Source organism: Lacerta agilis, chromosome 14, assembly GCF_009819535.1.
Source record: "Lacerta agilis isolate rLacAgi1 chromosome 14, rLacAgi1.pri, whole genome shotgun sequence".
Lineage (NCBI taxonomy): Eukaryota > Metazoa > Chordata > Lepidosauria > Squamata > Lacertidae > Lacerta > Lacerta agilis.
Genome location: NC_046325.1, coordinates 51,033,430 through 51,056,180, shown reverse-complemented (window position 1 = coordinate 51,056,180; position 22,751 = coordinate 51,033,430). Strand labels below are relative to the sequence as shown.

The 22,751-nt window shown below is 47.5% G+C and overlaps 1 protein-coding gene across 1 annotated transcript; it reads right to left on the bottom strand.

The window, feature by feature from the left end:
- Nucleotides 1–869: 869 nt before the first annotated feature.
- On the bottom strand, nt 870–13,680 carry FOXN4 (forkhead box N4). Its single transcript, XM_033170906.1, has 9 exons — nt 13,592–13,680; nt 6,513–6,676; nt 6,147–6,268; nt 5,932–6,057; nt 4,926–5,056; nt 3,936–4,032; nt 2,346–2,553; nt 1,537–1,911; nt 870–1,166 (listed from the first exon to the last, which is right to left on the bottom strand). Exons 1-9 carry the CDS (start codon nt 13,678–13,680, stop codon nt 910–912), a joined length of 1,569 nt encoding a protein of 522 aa, XP_033026797.1. The 3' UTR covers nt 870–909.
- Nucleotides 13,681–22,751: the final 9,071 nt, after the last annotated feature.

Sequence of the window (22,751 nt, the reverse complement as noted above, 5' to 3'; positions counted from 1 at the left end):
TTTTGCCAAGCCGATGCTCCCCAGATGTTTTTGGCCACGGGTCCCATCCATCCTGGCTCACACAGATGTGCAGGTGGGGCCTAGGCTGGAGGGCACAGATTTTGGTGAGGGCTGAGCTGAGGCATTCTCTATCAGGGAACATGGGCCATCATCCTCCCTCAACAGGCAGAGCCTTCCTGGCACCTCTGAAGACTCTGCTGCCAATGGCCTGGACTAGACTGAGACCATCAGGCAGCTGCTCAGGGACAATGTGGGGCTAAAGCTTCCCAGAAAGGATGGCTGAAGACTGGGCAGAGGGAGGATGCCGGAGGGAAGGGAAGGGAGAGACAAAGAAGAAAAAGGACCCTGCAGGGAGGGAGAGTAGCTGGATGGAGTGGCTTGAGATGGACAGAGGGGAGGGGAGATTTGCCCCCTTTTGCCTGAAGAGAAGAGAGGCTGGTCAAGAGGCAGGGGGGTCACTAATGGAAGTGAAACCACTGGGAACTGGGGAAGAAGGTCTGGGGAGGAAGCACCAGCAGGCCCTAGAGTGGAGCTGGGAAGCACGCAGTTGCAACTAGTGATAGAAAGTTCAGCCAGTTGCGGCTTGGACTGTCACAAATGACAGAGCAACTCTAATGGGCTTCAAAACAGCCCAAGCATCAGTTGGGGGGGGGGGGGGCTTCGCTGAAATTTTGCAGCTTGCCTTGGAGTACACCACGATCCCTTCACATCAGTTAGTGTCTTCAAGACTATGCAATGCAGCATCTCACCAAAATCTCTTGCTTGGGATGCTTGAAGGAGCAGCAAGGCATGTTCTCCTCCCCAATTTAGATAATTTTGCAGGCTCAAAGCACCCCCAGAAGGAAGTGGGCGTCTCTGTTTCTCAGTCAGGAAGTTGAGGGAGAGGCTCAAGGGATGGGAATGGCTCTTTCAGAGAAGGGCGATAGGCTTGTTTCCTTGGGCGCTGATGTACTGGGTGGCAGAGATGGGGTCCAGCGTTGTGTATGTTGTGTAGAGGCCTGTCACTTGCAAGTCTGAAAAGGAGGGGTGGTCAGTGTTGTTGCTGGAGGCAAGGGTGAGGCCAGCGGGGGCCAGGTCGCAGTCAGAGAGGGCCAGAGAAGAGTTGCTGAAAGCACCCAGGCTCTCCAAGTTGAAGCTCTCATCTTTCATCTCTTCCCAGATGTTACCTTTTCATAAGAGGGACAACAACAGAGCAGTGAACATTGGTGACAGTTCAGCTTTGAGAAGGTGCAAGAGAGGAGGACCGCGAAACGCAACGGTTGTCCGTAACCACATTGGCTCTAGTGAGAAGAGGCCCATCTCCCTCCATGATGAAACCAGCCAGCTGTCCTAAGGAAGCCCATGAGGACCTGCCCAAATCCCCACTTGGACTGGTATCAACTCCTCCACAGCGGAGTTCAAATCTACATTAAAGAATGATAGAGTTGGAAGGGACCCCAAGGGTCACCTAGTCCAACCCTCTGCAAGGCAGGAATCACAGCTGGAGAATCCCTGCCATCCAGCAGTCATCTCCACCCCCCCAACTCTTCCCCTTACCTTGTAGTGCAAAGTCCATGATGCTGGGGTCAAGTGCATCCACCTCTGCGTTCATGTCAGTCATCATGCTGAGGAAATCTGGGGCACGGCTCATCGGATGCTGAGGAAGGGGACTCTGGCTAAGACTGTGCAGCGGGTGCAAGGGAGGGGTCTGCGCAGGAGCAGGCGAATCTGGAGCCATGCACGCTTGTGTCTGGATCTGGTGGTGCAGCGGGAGGGACTGCAGGGCGAGTGTCATGACCGGCTGGGGCTGCAACTGTGAGATGCGCCCTGTGGCTGCCGCCATGTGGCTTCGCGTGGAAATGCCCCCCTCGGGCTGCTTGCTCACCCGCCTGCAGCTCTCAGGTCGGTCTGTGATGAGCTTGTCCAGCTCCTCTGCAAGGGATTGCCATCAATGAGTGGGGAGTAAAGTCCCTCAGAAGGGACCCACAGCTCAAGAAAATGTAGAAATTATATATATCCTTTCACAGCACTAAAGGCACATTCACGCAATACACTTAAAGCACTAAGACACCTGCTTTTCATCTTTGGCTGAAAGGCAGCATATAAATAGATACCAACATAGCATAACATTGGGAGCCCTGAGCACGGCCTCAAGTACCTGGGAGGAAAAGTGGACATAAGCTTTAAAAAAATTAAGAGACCGGCTAAACGAGCTGCGCCTGTGTTTAGGGAGCAGCCTGCCAGGCCCGTGGGCATCACCCTCCATGCATCCGGTGATTTTGCCATTTCTCCCTGAGAAACAGAGAACTGTTGGCAGGCAGGGCCCCCCAGGAGCCTCCTCAGCCAGGTGCCGGCCTGCTGCTCACCTGGGTTGGCCATGCTCCGGAGAATGGCTGCCACGTCTTTCCTCTTCCACTTCTGCATCTCCTCTTCCATCTTGTCTATCTTGGCGGGGTTGAGGGCCCACAGGCAGCCTTTGCGGGACATGCTGCTCATCTTGTTCTCCACCTTCTCAAAGCATTTGTTGAGGGACAGGTTGTGGCGGACGGAGTTCTTCCATCCGTCGGGCGCTGTCTGCAAAAGGGAGCAAGGGCACTTCCTCAGGTCATTTAAGAAGAAAAAAAGCCCTGTGTCCAGGGGCGGGATTGTGACCTTCAAAGGCAAAGCACCGGCAGGCACTTCCATGAGGCAACATCATTGCTATGGGACCCAAACAGGTCCTACATGAACAAAGGTTGCAGCAAGGGCCTTTTAGTTTAGAGAAAAGGCGAGTAAGAATGATAGAAGTTTAGAAAAATACGTGTGGTGTTGAGAAAGCTGACAGGGAAAAAGTTTTCTCCCTCTCTCATAATGAAGGGGACAATTCCCTGTTGTCAGTTCCCTGTTGTGAAATGCCTTTTAATGCTTTTAATGCTTTCTAGCCTGTTTAAATACATATATTTTGCAGCACTGTGTATTCATAATTCTGTATTGCTTTTACAAGCCTTTGTAAAGAAGAACAGTTTAAATTGACATGAGGAGGACAAGGGGCCTCTCTTTCTGGGAAGTCGGCCAGAATCGGCCGACTCGGCCAAGGTTAAAAGATAAGCGCTGTCTGAGCAAAACAAAGAGCCTTAAAGGAGTCTTTTAAAATAGCATCACAAGGGAGGGGGAAGAGGCCCCTTTGAAGCCGGAATGTGTCTATTAATATTAAGCCTTATGAGTTAGCCTTATTAATCGTATTATAAGCATCAAGCTTGTTAGAGTATTTTATGTACCTTTGCTATCATTGCTTTATTGCTTTATACCGTTGTATTCTAAAGCCTAATGCAATAAGTTTATTGCCAGTTAATTGAAGTTATGCTTTCTTGTTGATTGGCAGTCACAGGTGTTATGAATAGATTCAATCTTCAATAGACAATAGGGATCTGTGTGCTCCAGCTAGGTTCTATGTTGCTATCTTGTAGGAAGCTTGCCAGGTACATTCCCAGACGGGAGGGCGAGCTAGGGAGGCTTGGGAGGCTGAACTCCTAGAGAACACGTGAACACTGAGCCAAGTTTCGAATTCCTACAGTCATGTATAAATTAAGCGCACACCAGTCTCTCAGCGTGCAGACTGGTGAATTATTCCCCTGCACCTTTTGCTTTGCATATGCAATTCAAAATAAACCTGTTGTATCCTGCATGGTGTTTGCCTCTTTGTGTTCATGCTCCTGCACTCAAGAGCCTAGAATGGTCTTACAATAAGACTAGAATTCATGGACACCCTATGAAGTTAAATGTTGGGAGACTGAAGACAGATAAAATAAAGGACTTTATCATGCAGCACAGTTAGACTGTGGAACTCCCTCCCACAGGAGGCAGTGATAGTGACCAACTTGGATGCTTTACAAGAGGATTGGACAAATTCAATGACTATCAGCCAGGATGGCTCTGCTCTGCCTCTGCAGTTCTCCAACTTGCCCCGCCTCCCTCACCTTGAAATAGGGGAAGTGCTCCTTCATGAAGCTGTAGATCTCACTGACGGGGAGGCTGCCCGTCTTGCTGTTCTTCAGGGCCATGGCAATCAAGCAGCTGCAAGGAAGAGGAGAAGTCAGAGTTTCCTCCCTGCCTTCCTGTTCTTGTTGCTGCTTCCATTTATATTCCACCTTCTAATCCAAGGAGCAAAAAGGTTGGAGAACATGGTTCTCTCCTCCTCATTTTAACCTCACAACTGCCCTGTGAGGTAGGCTTACACTGAGAGACAGCGACTGGCCCCAAGGTCCCCCAGTAAACTTCATGGCCAAGGGGGGAAACTTGAACCTGGTCTCCCAGGTCTTAGCCCAGCACTCTTGTTCTGGTGGTGCAAAACACTCCCCCCACCCCCCGCTTTTGCAGACCATTCCTCCGAGTAACCTCTCCCCATTTCAGTAACTCCAGGGCACAGTAAGCCCCCTCCCACAAGTCATCCCTTCTGCATTTACAGGAATTAGGTCCAGTTAAGGATTGTTTTGCATTTTTTCCACAGCATAAAGTTCTTTTCTCATTTATGATGGAGAAATGAGACTGACAGCGGATGTTTACTGTGGGATCGGTGCTGTTTGTGGATGCTGGAGTTTTGCAGCACCCACACAACCCGGCTGGCATCAGCATGTGGGGCTTGTTTGTTGGTTCAATCCTTAGTGGGAAAAATCCAATAAGATACAGTACGGTCGCACCTTACGTTAATTTAACTGGTGCAGTTTCAACCTTGTGCAGTTAAAGGCTGGCCTGTTGGGACTGTGCAAGTTAAAGACACAGGAGGTTTAAGTGTGTTCATTCCCAAATTAAGCCCCACACCTGGAAGACCTTCGGAACAGCAACTCGCTTCAGCTGCAGTTGCTGAGTTTGGGGCAGAGACTCCACTGGGGATAAGAAGGGCAGGTGCAAAGAACAGGTCCCTGGCCCTGTCTCCCAGGTGTGCCTGGGTAAAGTGTGGCCCTTCTCACCTGTAGGAGTAGATAGGCTTGGGGTAAGGCTTTGCCTGCTGTTCCTGGGAGCTGTGAGGAGCCAGGCGGGGGGGCTGCGAGTATTGAGGCTGCGTCCCGTAAGAGGTGCTGTAGATGGTCGTTGGAGGGCACTGGGGTGGGGTGGAGAACAGGAGACCGGAGGGGGGGGAGAAAGGGGGGAAAGTTTCAGCTCTCTCTGCAATTAAAGAGAGACTTTAAAGACCCTTTCCTTCATCATAAGGAGTGGGGAGAGGAGGATACCAAGACATTACATGTTAGCCTGGACTGAGAGGTGACATGATAGCCAAAATTCTGGATTAAGTCTCTGGATTTATATTTGGATTTAAATCTAGGCCTCTTTCTCCAAAGCCAAATCTTTAGATTAAATCTCTGGATTTAAACCTGGGCCTCTTGCTCCAAAATCAAGGACTGAACCTCACTTTCATTTGACCCATATTTTGACCATAATGTGTACCAATTACTGTCCTGGGTCCAAGGGCTTTTCTCATTGTTCTGCTGCTGTGCCTTGTGAAAATCCAATCTTACCCACTGAATCTGAATTTATCAGATGTGCTGGAAATCCAAAGAGAGATTGAGTTTGACCGAGCTTCAGTTCAGTGGGTAAGACTGAATTTTTGCAAGGCACAGCAGCCAAATGACGAGAAATGCCCCCAGATCCAGGGGAATGAATCGGGACACAATATGATCAAAATACGGGTCAAGTGAAAGTGTGGATGAGCCCTACCTCTGCATTAAATTGGGATTAAATCTCTGGATTGCAATCTGAGCGTCTTGCTCTGAATCCAAACACATGCTTCTTCTTCCTCCACCAACCACCCACTGTGGCACCCTGCCATGCTTTCAAATACAGGCAAATAAACCTGCAGCAGATCAGCTTGGGTCACTTGCCCTCAACTTGGCTGCACTTCTTTGTTAAAGTTGTTTTACATCCCCTTAAAGCTCTGTGCCTCCACATACGCACAGCCTCAGGAGCAGGAGATGGTACCTGTTGAGCGTGTTGAGCGATGGTGAACACCTGCTGGACATGGCGGGGCAGAGGAGGGAAGAGGGGGGCTGCCTGCGCTTGCAGACTGGGAGACAGCTGCCCCCCAACCACGTACTGGCTTATCTGCTGCCAAAGGAAAGAGAAGAGGAATGTCAGTTGCACCAGGTCAGAAACGCCTCCGTGGCCAGGAATGGGAAGGGAAAGGAAGTGCTTACATTGGCACCATGAGACGAAACGGCGTTCAGTCCTCCCAGAATGCCTTGAGGCAGGCTGGCCTGGATGTGGATCATTGCTCCAGGAGTCCCTGCGGTGGCATGCAGATTCCCTGGCATAGACCCTGCTCAGCAATGGGAGAGACATGGGGTGTTGTGAGTCTTCCCACGCCACTCACACGCAAGAGAGAAGTGCCAGCACATATAGGCTTAGCACCCGAGGCATGCACAGAGGCCAAAACAATTGAATAAATCTGCAGGGGGGTAGAAATAAGGAGGGGGAACCCCCCCCCCCCACACCACACCCTGAAAGGGCTCCCATAACAGTGGCGTTGATGGAGCAACTCAACATTCCCACGAGAGACCTACCTGTCTGCTGCAGCACAGCATTCTGGGAGCTAAGTCCAAAATCCATCCTTTCGCTGGCCATTTGTTGCAGCCGAGGGACGTCCACGGAAGTCAGCCAGGACAGGGACTGTAAGTCACCGGGGAGGTCATCTTCACCCAGTTGTGAAGGGTCAGAAGCCAAAAGTCTACAGAGCAGGGAAACAAGACACTCAGGTGAGAGACTAAGGATGGGCTTCTTCCCAATAGTCTTGAGGTTGGACACAAATCCTAGCTGAGTGTCAGCCACTGCAACACAGCCCCGATTCACACAGCATGGTCCCAGGGCCAAGTCTGGGAATCCGAGAAACTGCTGTGGGCACCACAAAGCACCCTAATTTTATTAAACAAACAAACAAATAATGTTTAGAAAGCTTTAACCTGTACTTAGTTTATTTCTAACTTTCTGAAAGTGTTTAATTATTGTTGCTAATTCTTATTACTGATCGGTTCATTGTTTTATCTTTATTGCAAACCGCTTTGAGGTTGTTGTTTTAACAATCAAGTGGTGTGTACTTAAAAAAATAAAATAAAATAAATTCTCAGACGAGAGGCTGGCAATGGTCAGAACCCCCAGTGCTCACAGACAACAGGCGAAAACATTCAGAAATTATAACCATCTGGGGTGGGGTGGGGGATCACAATTAAAACACAGGTAACAAAAAAAACAAATAACAGGCAACCTCTCCCAACACCAAATTTTTTAAAAATCCTCTATTAAAAAAAGAAAAGAAAAAGAAAATTTTGGGAGAAGCAAAGGGTCTGGGTGGGCATGAAGTCCGAGGGCTCATGGTGCCCATGGGCACCACATTGGTGACCCTGGTCATACAGTGTTCAATATTAGTTCACTCCCAAGTACATTAATAAAAGTAAAAATCCCATTTCATCTGTGTGCACAAAAGTACTGAACCTAGAACCACAGTTTTCCAGCAAGAATTTGCCAAACTTGGCTTAACAGGAAACTTTTTGCAGATTGAGCATCAAAATTTTTCCCGTTACCGGTATCTAAAATAAGATTATAGATGCTTTTTCTGGTAGACATATGCATCATTGGCTGAAGGCACTGAGCTGACGCCCTAAAACAAATCTGGTGTTTGGCACTTGCTCCCTTTGCAATTTTCAAGAGTTTAATCATGCGACTGTTGCAGCCGAGTTAATTCACAGAGCTTTGTGCTCACGTTTCTCAAAAGTGTTTTGCCGTTCTCCTCTGCCAAACTCAAAGCAAAACTTAGCTCATTTTTTTCTCTTTTTAAGGGCAAGGGTGATTGTCATTCTGCAAGAAGCAAAGGTGACACCCCTCCTAGGACCCTGCCGGCTTCCCCTCCTCCTCCTCCTCCTCCTCCCAGTGCTCTCTTCTTCCTCAGTATCAGTCCTTGCCTGCAAGATGGAATAACCCGCCGCCTTGCCATGGCCTGGAAAAGAGCGTCAGGTGGTCCCCCTTCCTCCTCCGCCATTGGCCAGGCTGCGAGTAAACAGGAGCATCAAGTGCTTTAAAAACTGGGGAAGGTCTCTGTCGTTGCAACAGTTGGCCCTGCGCATTGTAAGGCGAGGAGGCATTGTGCTCCAGCGACTGTTGGCCAGGCCGGGGGGGGGCACACGTGGCTGCCTTTTGTTTTTGGGATTCTTGCTTAATTGTTTTCTCCCCCTTTTTACAAACTTCCCATTAATCTGGCTGAATGACAGCAGACACACAACCCCGTGCCATCTGGCACTCCGGGGCCCCTGGCAACCCTCAGCCCCCCCCCAACAAATAAATGGGGTCAGGTGGGCGGGGAGGGTCAAGACCCACTGCACACGCCTCCTGTCAACGAGCGCATGGTCCGCCCCCTGCAACACATGGCTGGATGGGAGGGGGCACCATCTCCTTCCCCAGCTGATCTTCTCTGGAGAACAAGTTGCTTTCTATGGCAGATCTAAGGGATCCCTGTTCGTTCTTCTCCCTAATAAACACTTTCTGGCAAATCCGCCTTGTGTGGAGGAGTCTGGAAGGGGAAGGCGCCTGCCCCTTTTCTGTACAAAAGGGCAACATCTTTGCACAACTAGCCTACAGGGTAGACCTCCCCCCCCCCTTTCCTGTGTCCCTGCTCTGTATGGAGACAGGGGTTGGCACAGAGTTAGAGGGAACACACACTCAATCAATACACTTTTAAACTTCTTGAACTGAATGTTATGAGCCACCAACCAAGGCTATAGCCAGCTACCCTTGACTAGACAGTATAGAATCACAGAAGTGTAGAGTTGGAAGGGACCCCAAGGGCCATCTAGTCCAACCCCCTACAACCCAGGACCTGCAAGATGGTTGTGTAATCTCTGTTATGTAAAAGGGGCTGAAGGGAAAACAACGGCACAGGAATAAAGCCTGTATTTCCAGCCATTGGATGTTTTGGATTTAGGTGGGTTTTCCATCTGAAACAGACTACGGTTCTGCACACCATGGGGAAAAAGCAAGGTGGCTCCGTCTGCCAACCACCCTCCCCTCAACTGATTGCCCGCAAGAGCGCAGCGGCCAAGCACTCTCTCCAGGCAACTGGTTCTGTGAGGCCCCCGCCCCGCCCCAGGGGGAACTCTGAGCACTGACTCTGCCTAATACCAGCTCAGGCCAGTGGTCCATCGAGCTTGGTTTTGTCAACCTGGGCACATGAACTGCCTAGTGTGGGCATGCACAGCCACAGACTGGCGTCCTTCCCTGGAGGGTTTTAAGCAGAGGTTGGGAGGCCCTCTGTCCTGGATGCTTTAGCTGAGGTCCCTGCATTGCAGGGGGTTGGACTAGAGGACCCTCGGAGGTCCCTCCCATTCTCTGATTCCATGATGGAATCTGCAGGGTTTCGGTGGGTGCTTTCCCCAGCCCTGGCATAAAAGACCACCAATTGAACCCATACTTCCCTGCTAGGCAGGGGGTTGGACTGGATGGCCCTTGTTGTCTCTTCCAACTCTATAATTCTATGATTCATTGTGTTTTGTTTGTTGTCCTTTCAAAAGGCAGAGTAAAAATGCCACATGGAGCAATGCTCAGCTACTTTCTCTCCCCCACTGCCACCCCCATAACTCCTATTCCTGTGGCTGTTTTCATCTTAATCCACCAGTGACTCCAGAAAATAGAGGAAGCAGCTGCACGGGGTGTGTGTGTGTGTGTGTGTGTGTGGGTGGGTGTTGAAGACCCCCTGCCCCCCCCATGCTGCTGGACTACAACACCCATCAGCCCCTGCAGTCAGCCTAGCCAGTGGCCAGCGATGCTGGGAGATGTAGTCTTAACAATGCATGGAGAGCCAAAACAGGTTCCTTCCCCTTGAGAAGGGGGGCTATAGATGTCTCCTCCAAGGCAAGCACACAAACAGTAAATCCCACTCCATGGGGATTTGCACCCTTTGCAATGACATACTGTATTTCTTCAAGGTGAGCAGGTCCCCTGGCACTCCACAGCTGGATTAGAAACCAGAAGCAGCGGGCTTTATTCCTTCCTCTCACAGGGTTTCATGCATGCTCAACATAACTTTCTCCTAATCTTGCTTTATATAAACCTTTTAAAAAATAATAATAATAATCATAGGATTATTATTGGACTCCTCTGCCCTATTTACACCTGAAAATTTGTATGTGAAGGATGATTCACCACCTGTATTAGGTTACCCAGTGCCAGGGACTTTCGTATGTAGAGTGCAGCTGCTTCCCTGCACTGGCTGTACTGCCAGGTCCAGTCACACCTGATGGAGCCACAGAGCAAAATCATCCCCGATCCCAGCAAAGCCGGCCAGAGCGGTGACTTGGGGAAGTGGGCGTACTCGGGACTCCACACTTCCCTTTGCTCTGCATTTCTAGGCACAGCTGCGGGATTTCGTGTCCAAGCACTTTTTTCTTTTTGCCCTGCCGCTTTCCCCGCAAAAGCCTGCTCTTTACTGCTGAAAACAATTCTGCGTAAAACCAAAACTGAAGTTTGCTCCGATTCAGTGGTAAAGATCGGGTTTTCCTAGAGAAAGCCGTGGGGGGGGGGGCTTTAAAAGTGCTTGGAGACAAACCAGAAAAGCACAGGCAGGACAAAAGGGTCCTCAGGCGGGAGTCATATTTACTGAGACACACAAGAGCACGAATGCCATCATCTGGGGGCTGCACATCTAGTGGTTAGAGTGTCAGACTAGCACTCGGGAGACCAGGGCTAGAGCCGCACTCAGCTATGAAGCCCACCTTCCTCGCAGGGTTGCTGTGAGGATTAAGTGAGGCGGGGGAGAACCATCTTGAGCTCCTTGGGGGGGTGGGGGGAAGGTGGGATATACGGTAAACACAATTAATTACAAGATGAGATGAGATGTCATCGTGGGCCTGGCCATGCTTGTGTCTGCGCAGCGCTCTCCCTTGCCGGATCAGGATCAGGTGTGCATTGTAGCACTTGGGACAAAGGCTAGTTCTTAACAGTTAAGCATCACAGCATCTATCAAATCAGCCAGCAGTGAGCAGTTTCTGCACAAAGGTTCGATGGTCAGAGCATCTGAAGGCCTCTCAGATCGGTCTTTCAAAACTGCTACTCTCTTCCTTCATTCCTTTTCATTCCCCTCCCCGCCCCCTCCTTTAAAATACTATATTGGAAACCGGGTCTCTTCCAAATTCCGCAGCCCAGTGGAAACATTTCAAGGGAGAGAGCGGAGTGTTCTCAGCACAATCCCAGCCTCCCACTCACTAATTGGGGGACATTTCCCATTTTGTGGAGTCTTCATGCGCCCCCTCCCATGGAGAATTCGGGGCTGCAGGTTCCAGTCGCGGGCTGCAGTGACAGCAAGAGAGTAAACAGACCTGATAGAATCTGACAGGTCCATTCTCTTCTTAAAATCAGTCAGACTGAAAGATTTTCTTTTACATAATCCAATGAGCTTTCTCATGAAGTAGAACAAATGCTACCATGCACTTTGGGGTACAATCTAGGGTTTTTTTAAAATACTATTTTACTGCTTTTAAATGGGGTTGGGTAATTTAGTTTAGAATACACAATAATAAATTACAGCATTATGTTTTACAAACTTTGGGAAGTCAGTTGTACAGGGGGGAAAGTTTCAATAATAGCACATATGCCTGCTTTTTTTTTTTTTAAAGGTATTATATTCAGCATGATCACTTAGAAATAAGTTCCACTTCAATTTGTGGAAGGCTTTTATCTACGAAGAAAATGATATTTATTTTCCTTCTGCCTTGAATTCAAAATGATCTCAACCACTCAAAAACAATAAAGTTATTTATAAAATCTACTGGCAAGGCATATATAGGTTACCTACAACATTTATTTAGCAATTAAATCCATCCTTTACAAATGCCAGGATATTTCAAGAGTCCACCAGAGGAAAGAGCAGCATAAAGTGTTCCATGAACCTTTTCTCCATGGAGCTTCAGAGAATGTTTGCAAGTTGCTTGTTGAGCAATGAAAGGCTAGAGCAGGAAAGAGTGTCTAAAAGTAGTACCTGCCCAAAGCAAAAGGGTAGAAGAGCCCCCAGCAGAGAGGGGGGGGGGCTTCCCAGTCGCCTGTTCCAAATGCACAAAAGTTGGGGAGTTTAAAAAAGTGCTTGTGAGTAGATTAATTGGTAGGAGCTTCATACCACGGTATAAAATGTAACCCAGTTTAACCCAAAGCGTACAGCAAGACGACAACTGCTTTGGGATTACCTGGGGGTCGTGGCTGCTATTGTTGTTGTTGTTGGTGGTGGTGCTGTGTGTGTGTGTGTGTGTGTGTGTGTGTAAGAGAGAGAGAGTGTAAGTATAACAGTTATTCTGCCTCCTATCACATGGTAGGATGCAATAACATTTTAGAAAGCTGCAGTGCTTTGTTTTCCTGTAAATAACTTCAGAGGGTGACACAATAAGAAGTTTCTAAAATTCTGAACTATGTGGAGAGAGAGGAAACCTTTTCCGCCTATTTTGTGATACTAGAACTTTGGGTCACCCATTCAAGCTTTTAAGCTGCAGTTTTACAGCAGACAAAAATTAAAACACCGCACGTAATTTAACTTAGGGAATTTGGTGTACAGTGGTGGGAAGTTCCACCAGATACAATGTGGTGATTGGCCACTAACTGATATGGCTGCAAAGGGAAGTCAATAAGTTTCCAGAGAAGGAGTCTCTCAATGCCAACTGGGCATGATAGCTAAGTGGAACCTCGATGTTCAGAGGAAAGATCCAAGATGGTAGGCACAGATGACTGGAGGAGGCAATGGCCTTCATTCCCTGAAGGCGAGAGCCCAAAGGCATCTGCCCGACTGGTACTTGTGTGGATGCAAGGCTGATTTCAAGCCTGAGTGCTGTTGGAGCAGGGCCAGATGGAGACACCCCCCCATCTTGCTCAGGGCACATCTGGGCTGAGGGAGGGAAGGAGGGAGGGAGATTCCTTTCCCTTGGACTATGGCTTGATTCAGCAAGACAATTCTTAGACACTCAACATTCAAAGCTTACGGATGGCTGACATTAGCTTCCAAACTGCCATAGCTCATGCTGGATAAAGTATGGGGTTTAAACTAAAGAAATACACACACACACACACACACACACACACACACACTTTTTTAAAAATGGGTTTTATAAACCAGAATAATGTTATACAAATAAGTATACCAATGCCATTTGTATGAACACATGAGTTTTTGGTAAAACAGACAGAGGCCAGAATGTGTCTGTGATTTTGCTATGTGACAAAGACACCAAATCTCTTATGCACACAGAACTTGTCATTCATTTCAGTGGAAGGGCTGAACCATGTTTGCACACCAAGGAGTGTACAGATGTTCTGTCTGGCATTTACACACCTCCAGAAGCCATTTGAGGGGGACAGAAATACTGAAATGCTCTGCCCAGGTTCCCAAGGGAAGGGCCCAGGAACAAAGGGAAGAGATAAAGAATTATTAACCATTAGTTACTGAGCACATCCTAAGATGCAGGAAATTGCCAGGCTGGAGAGCTAATTGAAAAGCAAAGGTCTAAATGCAACAAGGGCAGATGTGAAATTGATTTGTGTGCAAATGACACTCAGAAGAATGTTTCAGAGGACAGCAGGGAGAAATACAAATTCATTAAGAAAGAAAGAAAATGCTCACCTATATTCTTGTGGAGAAGGGTGGTGGCGGTTTTGCCCTGAATTTCGAATGAGGCCAGACATGATTGAGGTGATATCACTTTCTATCATTTCCTACATGGAAAGAAGGGGAGAGGGACCACACAGGTACTCAGTATTTCAACAAATAAAGAACTAGCCTCCTAATTGTTTAAAATGCTATATATGATGACACCAAAATCTTACACATTTTGCTTCAGAAGAATATTTCCTTGGATTTTTTTAAAAACTTTAATTTTTTCCCCCTTGTTGATGCTTAATGAACAAACACTAGTATATAATGAGGGGGAAATCCCACCATTATCAAGTGGATAAATTTGGGATAAACAACATTTTGCAGTCTTATGCACAAGTCCAAATTCAGTAAGATTTACACAGGACCAGGTTCTTCTAGACTTTCCAAGCATTGTGGCTGTGAGTGTACTCATCGTATGTATAGAGAGAGAGCAGCCTGACCTTCCACATTAACTCAGAAATGCAGCCCACTAGACTCAAGGTGGACTTAGCCTTATTCTCAAAAGTACAACCCATTGAAGTGAAATAATTGCTCAAAAGAAAACAAACAATTAAACCCGCTGATTGCAGAAGTGGGTGAAAATAAAAGAAGTCATAGCAACTGACAAGTTTTATCCCAATACCACTTTGTTTTCACGGGGAGGAAGGCGAAGCTGGTCAAAGACTCCCTTTTGCCCCCCCCCCCTCTGGGTCCCGGGCTCTCCACCTGCAGGATCTCTTGGGGGGGCCCTGCGGTTTTTGCACCCCCACCTCCTGCAGAAGAGGCGCCCCTGGGCGACGGGGGAGGCAGGTACCTGCACGACGATCGGCGGCGGCTGCCCCGGGCGCCCGGCTGCTCCCTTTGCCCCGCGGGCTGCGCTCTCTTCCCTTCCTCGCCAAACGGTTTTTAAATTTCCCTCTCGGGGAGCTGTCCAGCCTGGAGCATGCGCAGAAGAGGCGGGCCGGCTGGCGGGGGGGGGGCGGTCTTGCAAGCGGGAGGGTCAGCGGCGGGGCAGCTCCACGCAGGCGGCGCAGCTGCGCCCTCCTCTCGCCCGCCTCGGGGCCTCCGCTGCGGCTCACAGCTCCTGCCCGCAACCGGCAGCCTCGGCGCCCGCAAAAAGTTCGCCAACTGCGCAGCTTCGCCGTGGCGGGACGAGGGGGTCGTGGCAGCGCGAGTCTCGCTTGCCCGCCAGGGAGCCCGAAGGCAACGCGCGGAGCCGGGCTCTGGCCGCGAGGAGCTTCCAGTCGCCCCCGAAACGCGGCTCTGCAACAGAGGCTGCCTGGCCCGCGCGCCCCCCTCGGGCCCCGCCCGATCGCCCCTCGACAGCGGAGCGCGCGGCGGGACAGGGGCACCGGCGCCGCGAGGAGCAGCGCAGCGCCGCCCTGGGTGCTCGGCGGGCGGGCGGGCGGGCGGGCGGGTCGACCTCCCCTTTGGCGCCGCGGCGCCCGCGCCTCCACGAGCGGGAAACGGCCCGCGAGGAGCCGCCGCCCTGTAGAGCAGGAGGAGACAGGAGCGCAAAGGGGAAAGAGGCGACCCGAGAGAAGGGGGTGAAATGACGCCCAGCCTGGAGAAAGCGGGGTGGGGGGAGGGCGCGTTTTCTCCCCCCTCGGGACGCGAGAGCGCGCGGGCACCCCGTGAAGCTGCAGGTTGGGGAAGGTTTCTTCCCGCAGAGCAGAGTTAAACTGTGGAACTACCTGCTGCCACAGGAGGCAGGGATGCATGGGCATAGCCAGGATTTCTATTAGGAGGGGCAGAATCTCAGTTGGTTAAGCTATTTAGAATCATAGAATCATAGAGTTGGAAGAGACCCCAAGGGCCATCCAGTCCAACCCCCTGCCAAGCAGGAAATATCAAAGTGTATATCAAAGCATTCCTGACAGATGGAATTTATTTATTTATTTATTTATTTACTTACTTACTTACTTACTTACTTGATTGGTGGGGGCTGCCCCCCCCTACACCCATGCAGGGATGGCCACTAACTTGGATGGTTTTGAAAGAAGATTGGACAAATTCATGGAGGAGGAGTGAGCTATGGGTGGCTCCTAGGCTCCTAGGATTGCATAGGAGCCAACTTCTAGCTGGAAAGGTCCCCTCCAAGTTGATGGGCATTGCCATTCAAAATGCGTGTGTGCACTATGTCATGCAACTGATTATGCAGGGCAGGGCTTACTTGCCCCTCCCCATATTTTAATCAAGTTGACCCCCCTAGTTGGAGGCATCAGCCCTTCTGAACCTCAGTTGTTGGAAACCACAGGAGGGGAGGGTTGCTCTTGTGCTCAGGTCCTGCTTGCAGGTTTCCAACAGGCATTGGGGAACCCCTGTGGAAACAGTTTGCGGGACCAGATGGGCCCTTGTTGGCCTGACCCAGCAGGGTTCGTCCAGTGTTCTGATGTTCTCTGCCCACCCCACCCATTCCAGGTCTCCCCATAGCTTTCACAGAGCAACAATAAGCTTTGCCAGTTCTTACCAGAAACAGAAAACCTCTGAGCATGTGCACATTCCCTTTTGATTGCTTCCAGATGACCTGTTTATTCAGCAATCCTCCTCATTCATTTGCACAAAGTTTGTAAACCACTTAAAGATTTAATTAACTGCAAGTGGTATATAAATGCTGTGAAAAAATAGACAAATAATAAATGTGCAATTGTATTTCATTTTTGCTTTACATATTATAGTATAGTTACTCCATGTGTTGTGATGTAAGTTGTCCTGCGCTTCTATTTGGAGGCAGGGTGGGGTCTAAAAGCAGTTCAATAAACAAACTAGGGTGCCACAGATGGACATAGGAAGCATTTGCTGGATCAGGGCAATGGCCCAACTAGGCCAGCGTCCTGTTCTCACCCTGGCCAGCCAGGTGCCCATTTTGAGAAGCCCACAAACAGACCCACAAGAGCTGCTCTCCTCTCCTGTGGCTTCTAGCAACTGGCATTCAGAGGCATCGCTGCCTCTTGACTGTGGAGGGCAGGGCATTGAGTAAGTCGCCTCTTAAATTTACAAAATGCATAACCTGTGTGCAGCAATCCTGAGTCAACCTTCCTCTTCCTTCTTCCAGGTAAATTAAAGTAGACATGGTTATCAACAAGGAGTGTTCATCCGGTCTCTACTACGGCATCATTCAGAATGTGTTTCTGCTAGGACACACTGGCTAGCAAGTTCCAGTGCTCCGCAACAAACACAGGGATTCACTTGACAGAAATAGAGCAAAGGGCTGATTCACGCATCACCAGTGCACCAAAATGGACCAGGGAAGCAGAAAACAGCACCAGGAAAGTCTAGACACATACACACACATTTAAATTATAGTGAATAACTACTTTTAAACAAGCAACTTATTTCCTCAGAATGCTTAATGCCTCTTTTAATTTACCAGAGCATTTAATTTCCCCCCTCCACTTGTGTTACAAATCCTCTTTGTATCTCTTGTAGATTGATATCTAAACTGAAATAGACATAAACTAGAGCGATAGGCACTCCATTTTACAAGGCCAGGCCTCCCCCCCCCCCCATGGATGAAATTCGCTTGTAATACTTTTGATCAGTGTAACAAATTGTAGTTAAAATCATTTAGTGTGAAATTGCCCATTAATCCCACCAGGAAAAGGCATTTAGCAAAAGTCTAGTCACTTGAGAGCATACAGATGGTGCATCTGAGTTGTACAATAGGACCAACCACTGATTATATGCAGGGATGTAACGGACAAAAACCAAGATCAGGAGAAGTAAGGGTGGGTCCTAGTGCCTGACTGGTTCAAATATAAGGCAGTCTTTACAATATCAGCAATAAGCAAAATGCACAAGTATGTCAAGAACAACCAGGGCAGGGAAGGTGAAATGGCTGCAGAGTGATGCCAGTGACTTTGTAGCTCTCTGTACCTTGGCAGCTGGGAAGATTAGGGAGAAAGAAAGAGATAAACTAGTGGCCAACTGCAAAGGGGATTTGGAGATTTAATTTGTACATGTTATATGAGAACTACCTATGTAACAGAGAATTTTAGTAGAATTGTCTGTGGTTTTATTGTATATGTAGTGACTGTTGATGTTTTTGGATGATGCCATGGCCTTTGGGTAGTGCAGCAAAAGTTTATGATGTTAAAAACATAGTCAGAATATATAAATATATAAATATCAATACCTGGGTGCTGCCCCAGAAAAAGGAAAATGTCTGCCTGGTGAGAAAAGAATGACAAAGTTAGTGCCAAGTCCAGAACATGAGAAGACCCTGCGGGATCCGCCCCAGTGGCCCCTCTAGTCCAGCCTCCTCTTCTCACAGTGACCAACCAGATGCCTGTGGGAAGCTCACAAGCAAAGATTTGAGCACAAGAGGCCTCTCGCCTCCTGCAGTTTCCAGCAAGCATTGTTGCCTCCATTAACCTTAAATCTGCCATGTAGGAATCCCTTGCAGATGACTGCAGTGCCTTGAGACAGGTCATGCATCTACAACAGTCTCAGAGGAGGAATGACTGCTGGGAAAAGCGCAGAGAGAGAAAATGCCCTGGGGCATGTGCAGCAGCACAACCGGGCGCCTTCCTCTGCCGCAGCTGCAACAAAACATTTCTCTCCCCGATCAGCCTCTACAGCCACAGCAGGCGCTGAAACTCGGCAACCTTTGGACTTCATCCCTGAAAGCGCACTCCTCCAGCGTCTCCAAAGACAGATGGATACCAACTGTCTCCAGCTGTGGAGGCAGAGCAAAACAATCGTGGCCAGCAGCCATTGATAGCCTTCTCCATGAATTTGTCCAATCCTCTTTTTTTTTTTAGTTAAAATAAACTTTATTAATAATTCAAATCTTACAAAAGGAAAGATAAAAACACATACATTGTCTTTCCCATTCCCATTGTCCCCCCTCCTCTCCCCTCTCCCCCTCACCAATACATGATTTTATTTACACAATATTTAACTATCTTTTTTAGTTGTGTTGTTGCCTCCATTATCATTATCCTAAATCCTTTATTTTCCTTATTATTTTCCCCTGTTCGATTTATACCAAATCCTCCAGAATATAAATATCTGAACAATATACCCTTAAATAATCTTTCACTCCTTCCCATTCCTTTATTATTTCTTGATTGGAGCAACCTCTAATATTAGCTGTTAATTTTGCCATTTCAACCAATTCGCACATCCTACTTCTCCATTCCGATATTGTTGGGATTTTCTCTCCTTTCCAATTTTTTGCAATTGATAACCTCGCAGCTGCTGAGGCGTATAGAAAAACCTTTATATTATTTTTAGGAAATTCATCCGATATCATACCTAATAAAAAGATTCTGGTTTTTTTATAAATGTAATTTTAAATATTTTTTTTAAATTCCTCATATATCTCATTCCAGAATTTATTTCTTTACATCCCCACCATGAATGATAAAATGTACCTACCTATTTTTTACATTTCCAACATAAGTTAGATTGATTTTTATATATTTTGGATAATTTTTCTGGGGTTATATACCATCGGTACCACATCTTAAGCATATTTTCTTTTATTATAGAACATGCTGTGAAATGCAAATAATTTCTCCCACCTATCCAGTTCTATTTATTACATGGCCAATATCCCTTGCCCACTTAATCATAACCTCTTTGACCATTTCATCTTTCAGCTCCCATTCTAGTAATAATTTATATGTCCTGGAGATAACCTTTTTCTTGGGTTGTATTATTTCACTTTGTAACTTGGATATGTTTTGCTCAAATCCCTTATGCGTATCCTGTTTAAATCTCTGTACTAATTGGTGGTATTGTAACCAAGTATAAAATGATTTTTTATTTCTTCATAAGTCTTAAATTTGATCTCCCCTTCTACCTCCACTGTTAATTGTTGGTATGTTGGCCATCTTGTTTCTGAATTACTTTTCTTTAATGACATGGCCTCCAGAGGTGATACCCATTTTGGTATTTTCGGCTCCAAGAGCCATTTATACTTCGTCCAAATTTTATATAGGGATTTCCTTATTGTATGATTTAGAAACTCTTTATGCACTGTTACCTTATCATAGATCAAATATGCATGCCACCCATATCGGCAGTTCCAACCCTCCAGATCCAGAATATCATTATTTTCTAAATTTATCCAATCTTTTATCCACTCTAGGCAGCATGCCTCATAATACAGTCTTAAATCTGGAAAGCCGAAACCGCCTTTCCTAATATTGTCTGTCAGCAATTATATTTGATTCTTGGTTTTTTCCTTTGCCATATAAAGCTTGATAGGTCCTTTCTCCATTTATCAAAACACTCTGTTTTCCCTATTTTATTGCCTTTTTTTTACTGCCTCCTGTGGCAATGAGTTACATAGCTCAACCAATCTGCTGCATGAATATCACTTGTGAATCTACTTTTATCACTTGTGAATCTTCTTTTATCACTTGTGAATCTTCTGACACTGAGCTTCATTGGATGTCCATGACTTGCTAGTGTTATGAAAGAGGGAGAAAAAAAAAATTTTCCATGTCATGTCATGGGGGTTAGTTCAAAACATCTGGAAAGCCCCATCCTGGGGAAGGCTGCCCCAGCTGTTGGTGATGTTTCTTCCAGCACAAGATCTCAAGTTGTTTTAGGTCTTCTGTGCTTCCTGTTACAGACAGACCTACAGGGACATGCCTGCATTGTTGTTTCTCCCCATTTATTTTGTTGAGATAGCAGATGTGCTGCTGGCATCTACTTTGGGGTATTGTCAGGACATGAAGTTGGTGTGAAAAGCCAGTCCATTTGCAATGTGAGCTGCATCTTCAATGTTTCATCTCTGTTTGTCCTTTCCAGATTCTATATGGATCAGGGTGAGACCTTTCTACACACGTCTCCTTGACAGGCATTAATCAAATTGGAACAATCGAGGCAGGGCTGTTATTTCTATCCAGGGGCACTTTAGCCTGATGGATCCGCCCACTTGCCTCAAATGTCTCTGTCCCAAATCCTGCCACCGCTTCTTAGCTTGCTTCTGCTCAATTTTGACATGACTCGGAAAATCCAATTAAACCATTTTTTCACCTTCCCAGTCCCCAAATCCATCATTTCAGTAATTAGTAGAAACAAGCCCCTCTCACACTTGCTCCTTTTTGTAGTCCAGGGGGCTGTGTCCCATGATTTAAAACTAACATTTTCAAAAGCACTTCATGGTTTTGGGGAACGGTCAATTAACCTTCTGTTTCCTGTGGGGAACCCCGTGAAGAACTGTCAACAGTTGGGTTTGCAGAGATTTGCCCAGTGACCTAGGAGGCCAGGAGGTTCACAGATGCATGTAGCTGTGTCATCATAGATTTGTTTCCTGGGTGACAATATGGCAAGAGAATGAGCCAACTGCTTGTCGGTTTTTGGCTTTTCCTGTAGCACACGGGTAACCAGCTGAATCGATCAACGATGTGCTCTCCTCCCAGCTGGTGTTATGGGGTGTACTAATGGGGAGCACAAGGACAAAAGGGCATTTCTGGTATCTTTCAGACATTTCCCCTTCCTCCTGCACAATCTTTTCTTATTGATACTAATAAGTATGTAGACCAGAGAAAAATTCACAAGCTACTTGCTGAGTTTTGTGTGCATTTTTAAACTATATATATAACTTGAGAGTAGCTGTCCTAGTTGTCAACCAAAGAGAAAAAAAAGCAGAGCAATCCTATACCCATAATTTATGCTGGTGCAGTCAGGGTGGTGGTGGTGGTGGAGGGGAGGAATATTGTAACTGCATCATCAGAACAGCTGCTGTATCCAATATTCACTTATCCTAGGACACACACACACACAAAACACAGGAAATGGTGCAAAAAGACAGACACACATCCCCGGCTACCTACGCGCTCTTGTAGTGATGTGGGCAGGGCACTTATTGATGTGAGAAAGCTTTAAAAAAATTGCTCCCAATGATGTCAGGATTGCTGCAAAGTTCTGCCACCAAAAGAGGTCTGGAGGAGGATAGGTGATAGTGCCATTGTGCTGCTCCCCTGGGAGGGGGCATGTCCAACCCCCCATGGCTCCGCCCCATTTGAACCCTCAAAACAGCTTTGGGCATGTCTCATGTTCTTCCCATGTAATAGAACTTCATCAGCCAGCCTAATTTAGATTGCTCCAATATACACCTTTCTAATAGGATACAATCTGTGGCTAAGAACATAAGAAGAGTTGCTGGATCAGGCCAATGGCCCATCCAGTCCAGCATCCAAGTTCTCACATTGTCCAACCAGATGTGTTTAGGAAACCTGCAAGCAGGACCCAAGCACAAGAGCACTGCCTCTCAGAAGCACTGCTGCCTCTGCACATGGAGGCGGAGCAGAGCCATCCTGGCTAGTAGCTCCATGAACTTCTCTATTCCTCTATTCCTCTTTTAAATTCCAGTGGGAGCAAGCTCCATGGTTTAGCTATGCACTGTGTCTATTCAAGCCCAAATACACAGAATCCACATTGTTATTAGCTCTGCAATGGATGTAACATGAATTCCCACCATAAGCTGTTTATGAAGGAATGGGAGCTGGAGTGTTGGACAATGGATTGCGTCCCTTTAAGGCATTTGCTGGCTGCTGTTTGCAGTGGCTCAAGGTGGGTGGAGAACGCAGGAAAGACTGTTCTGCCTCTCTCAGGAACATCATTAGACACAGAGAAGGATGTTAGTGTTTTGTTTTGTTTTTTTAAAAAAAATTCTCATGGCCAAGAGAGACGGGAGGTGGTGCGCAGCTTGCACCATGGTCATCTACTAACAGAAGTGTCAAAGTCACCCACTGCTGACAATGGAGGTGCCAGGGCTGAATGGTGTGTGTGTGTGTGTGTGTGTGTGTGTGTGTTTAAAGTGCTGCTGGCAGATAGTGATTGCCCTTCTCCATGACTGAAGGGGGAAGCAATGCGTTGCCTCTCCTCTGCACTCAGGATGGATTACTCATTCAAAATGACAGGTCCTGTCCAGCTTCTCCAAGTTTGGAGTTCTTTCGCTGCACAGATACTTAACGTTAATTCAAGAACCAGTCATGTCAGATGGCCAGGTTCAACCCCCCCCCCCCAAATAGCATGTTTTGAAAGGCCTGAGCCAGTAATAAACAGCATCCACTGGGATTGCTTCCTCCCATGTGGCTCTCGTTTAGGACATATCCCCAGCACACTGTCTCCATTGATGGGTAAATATATATGTGTATTTTTTAATGCCTCAAGATGGAGCTGAATG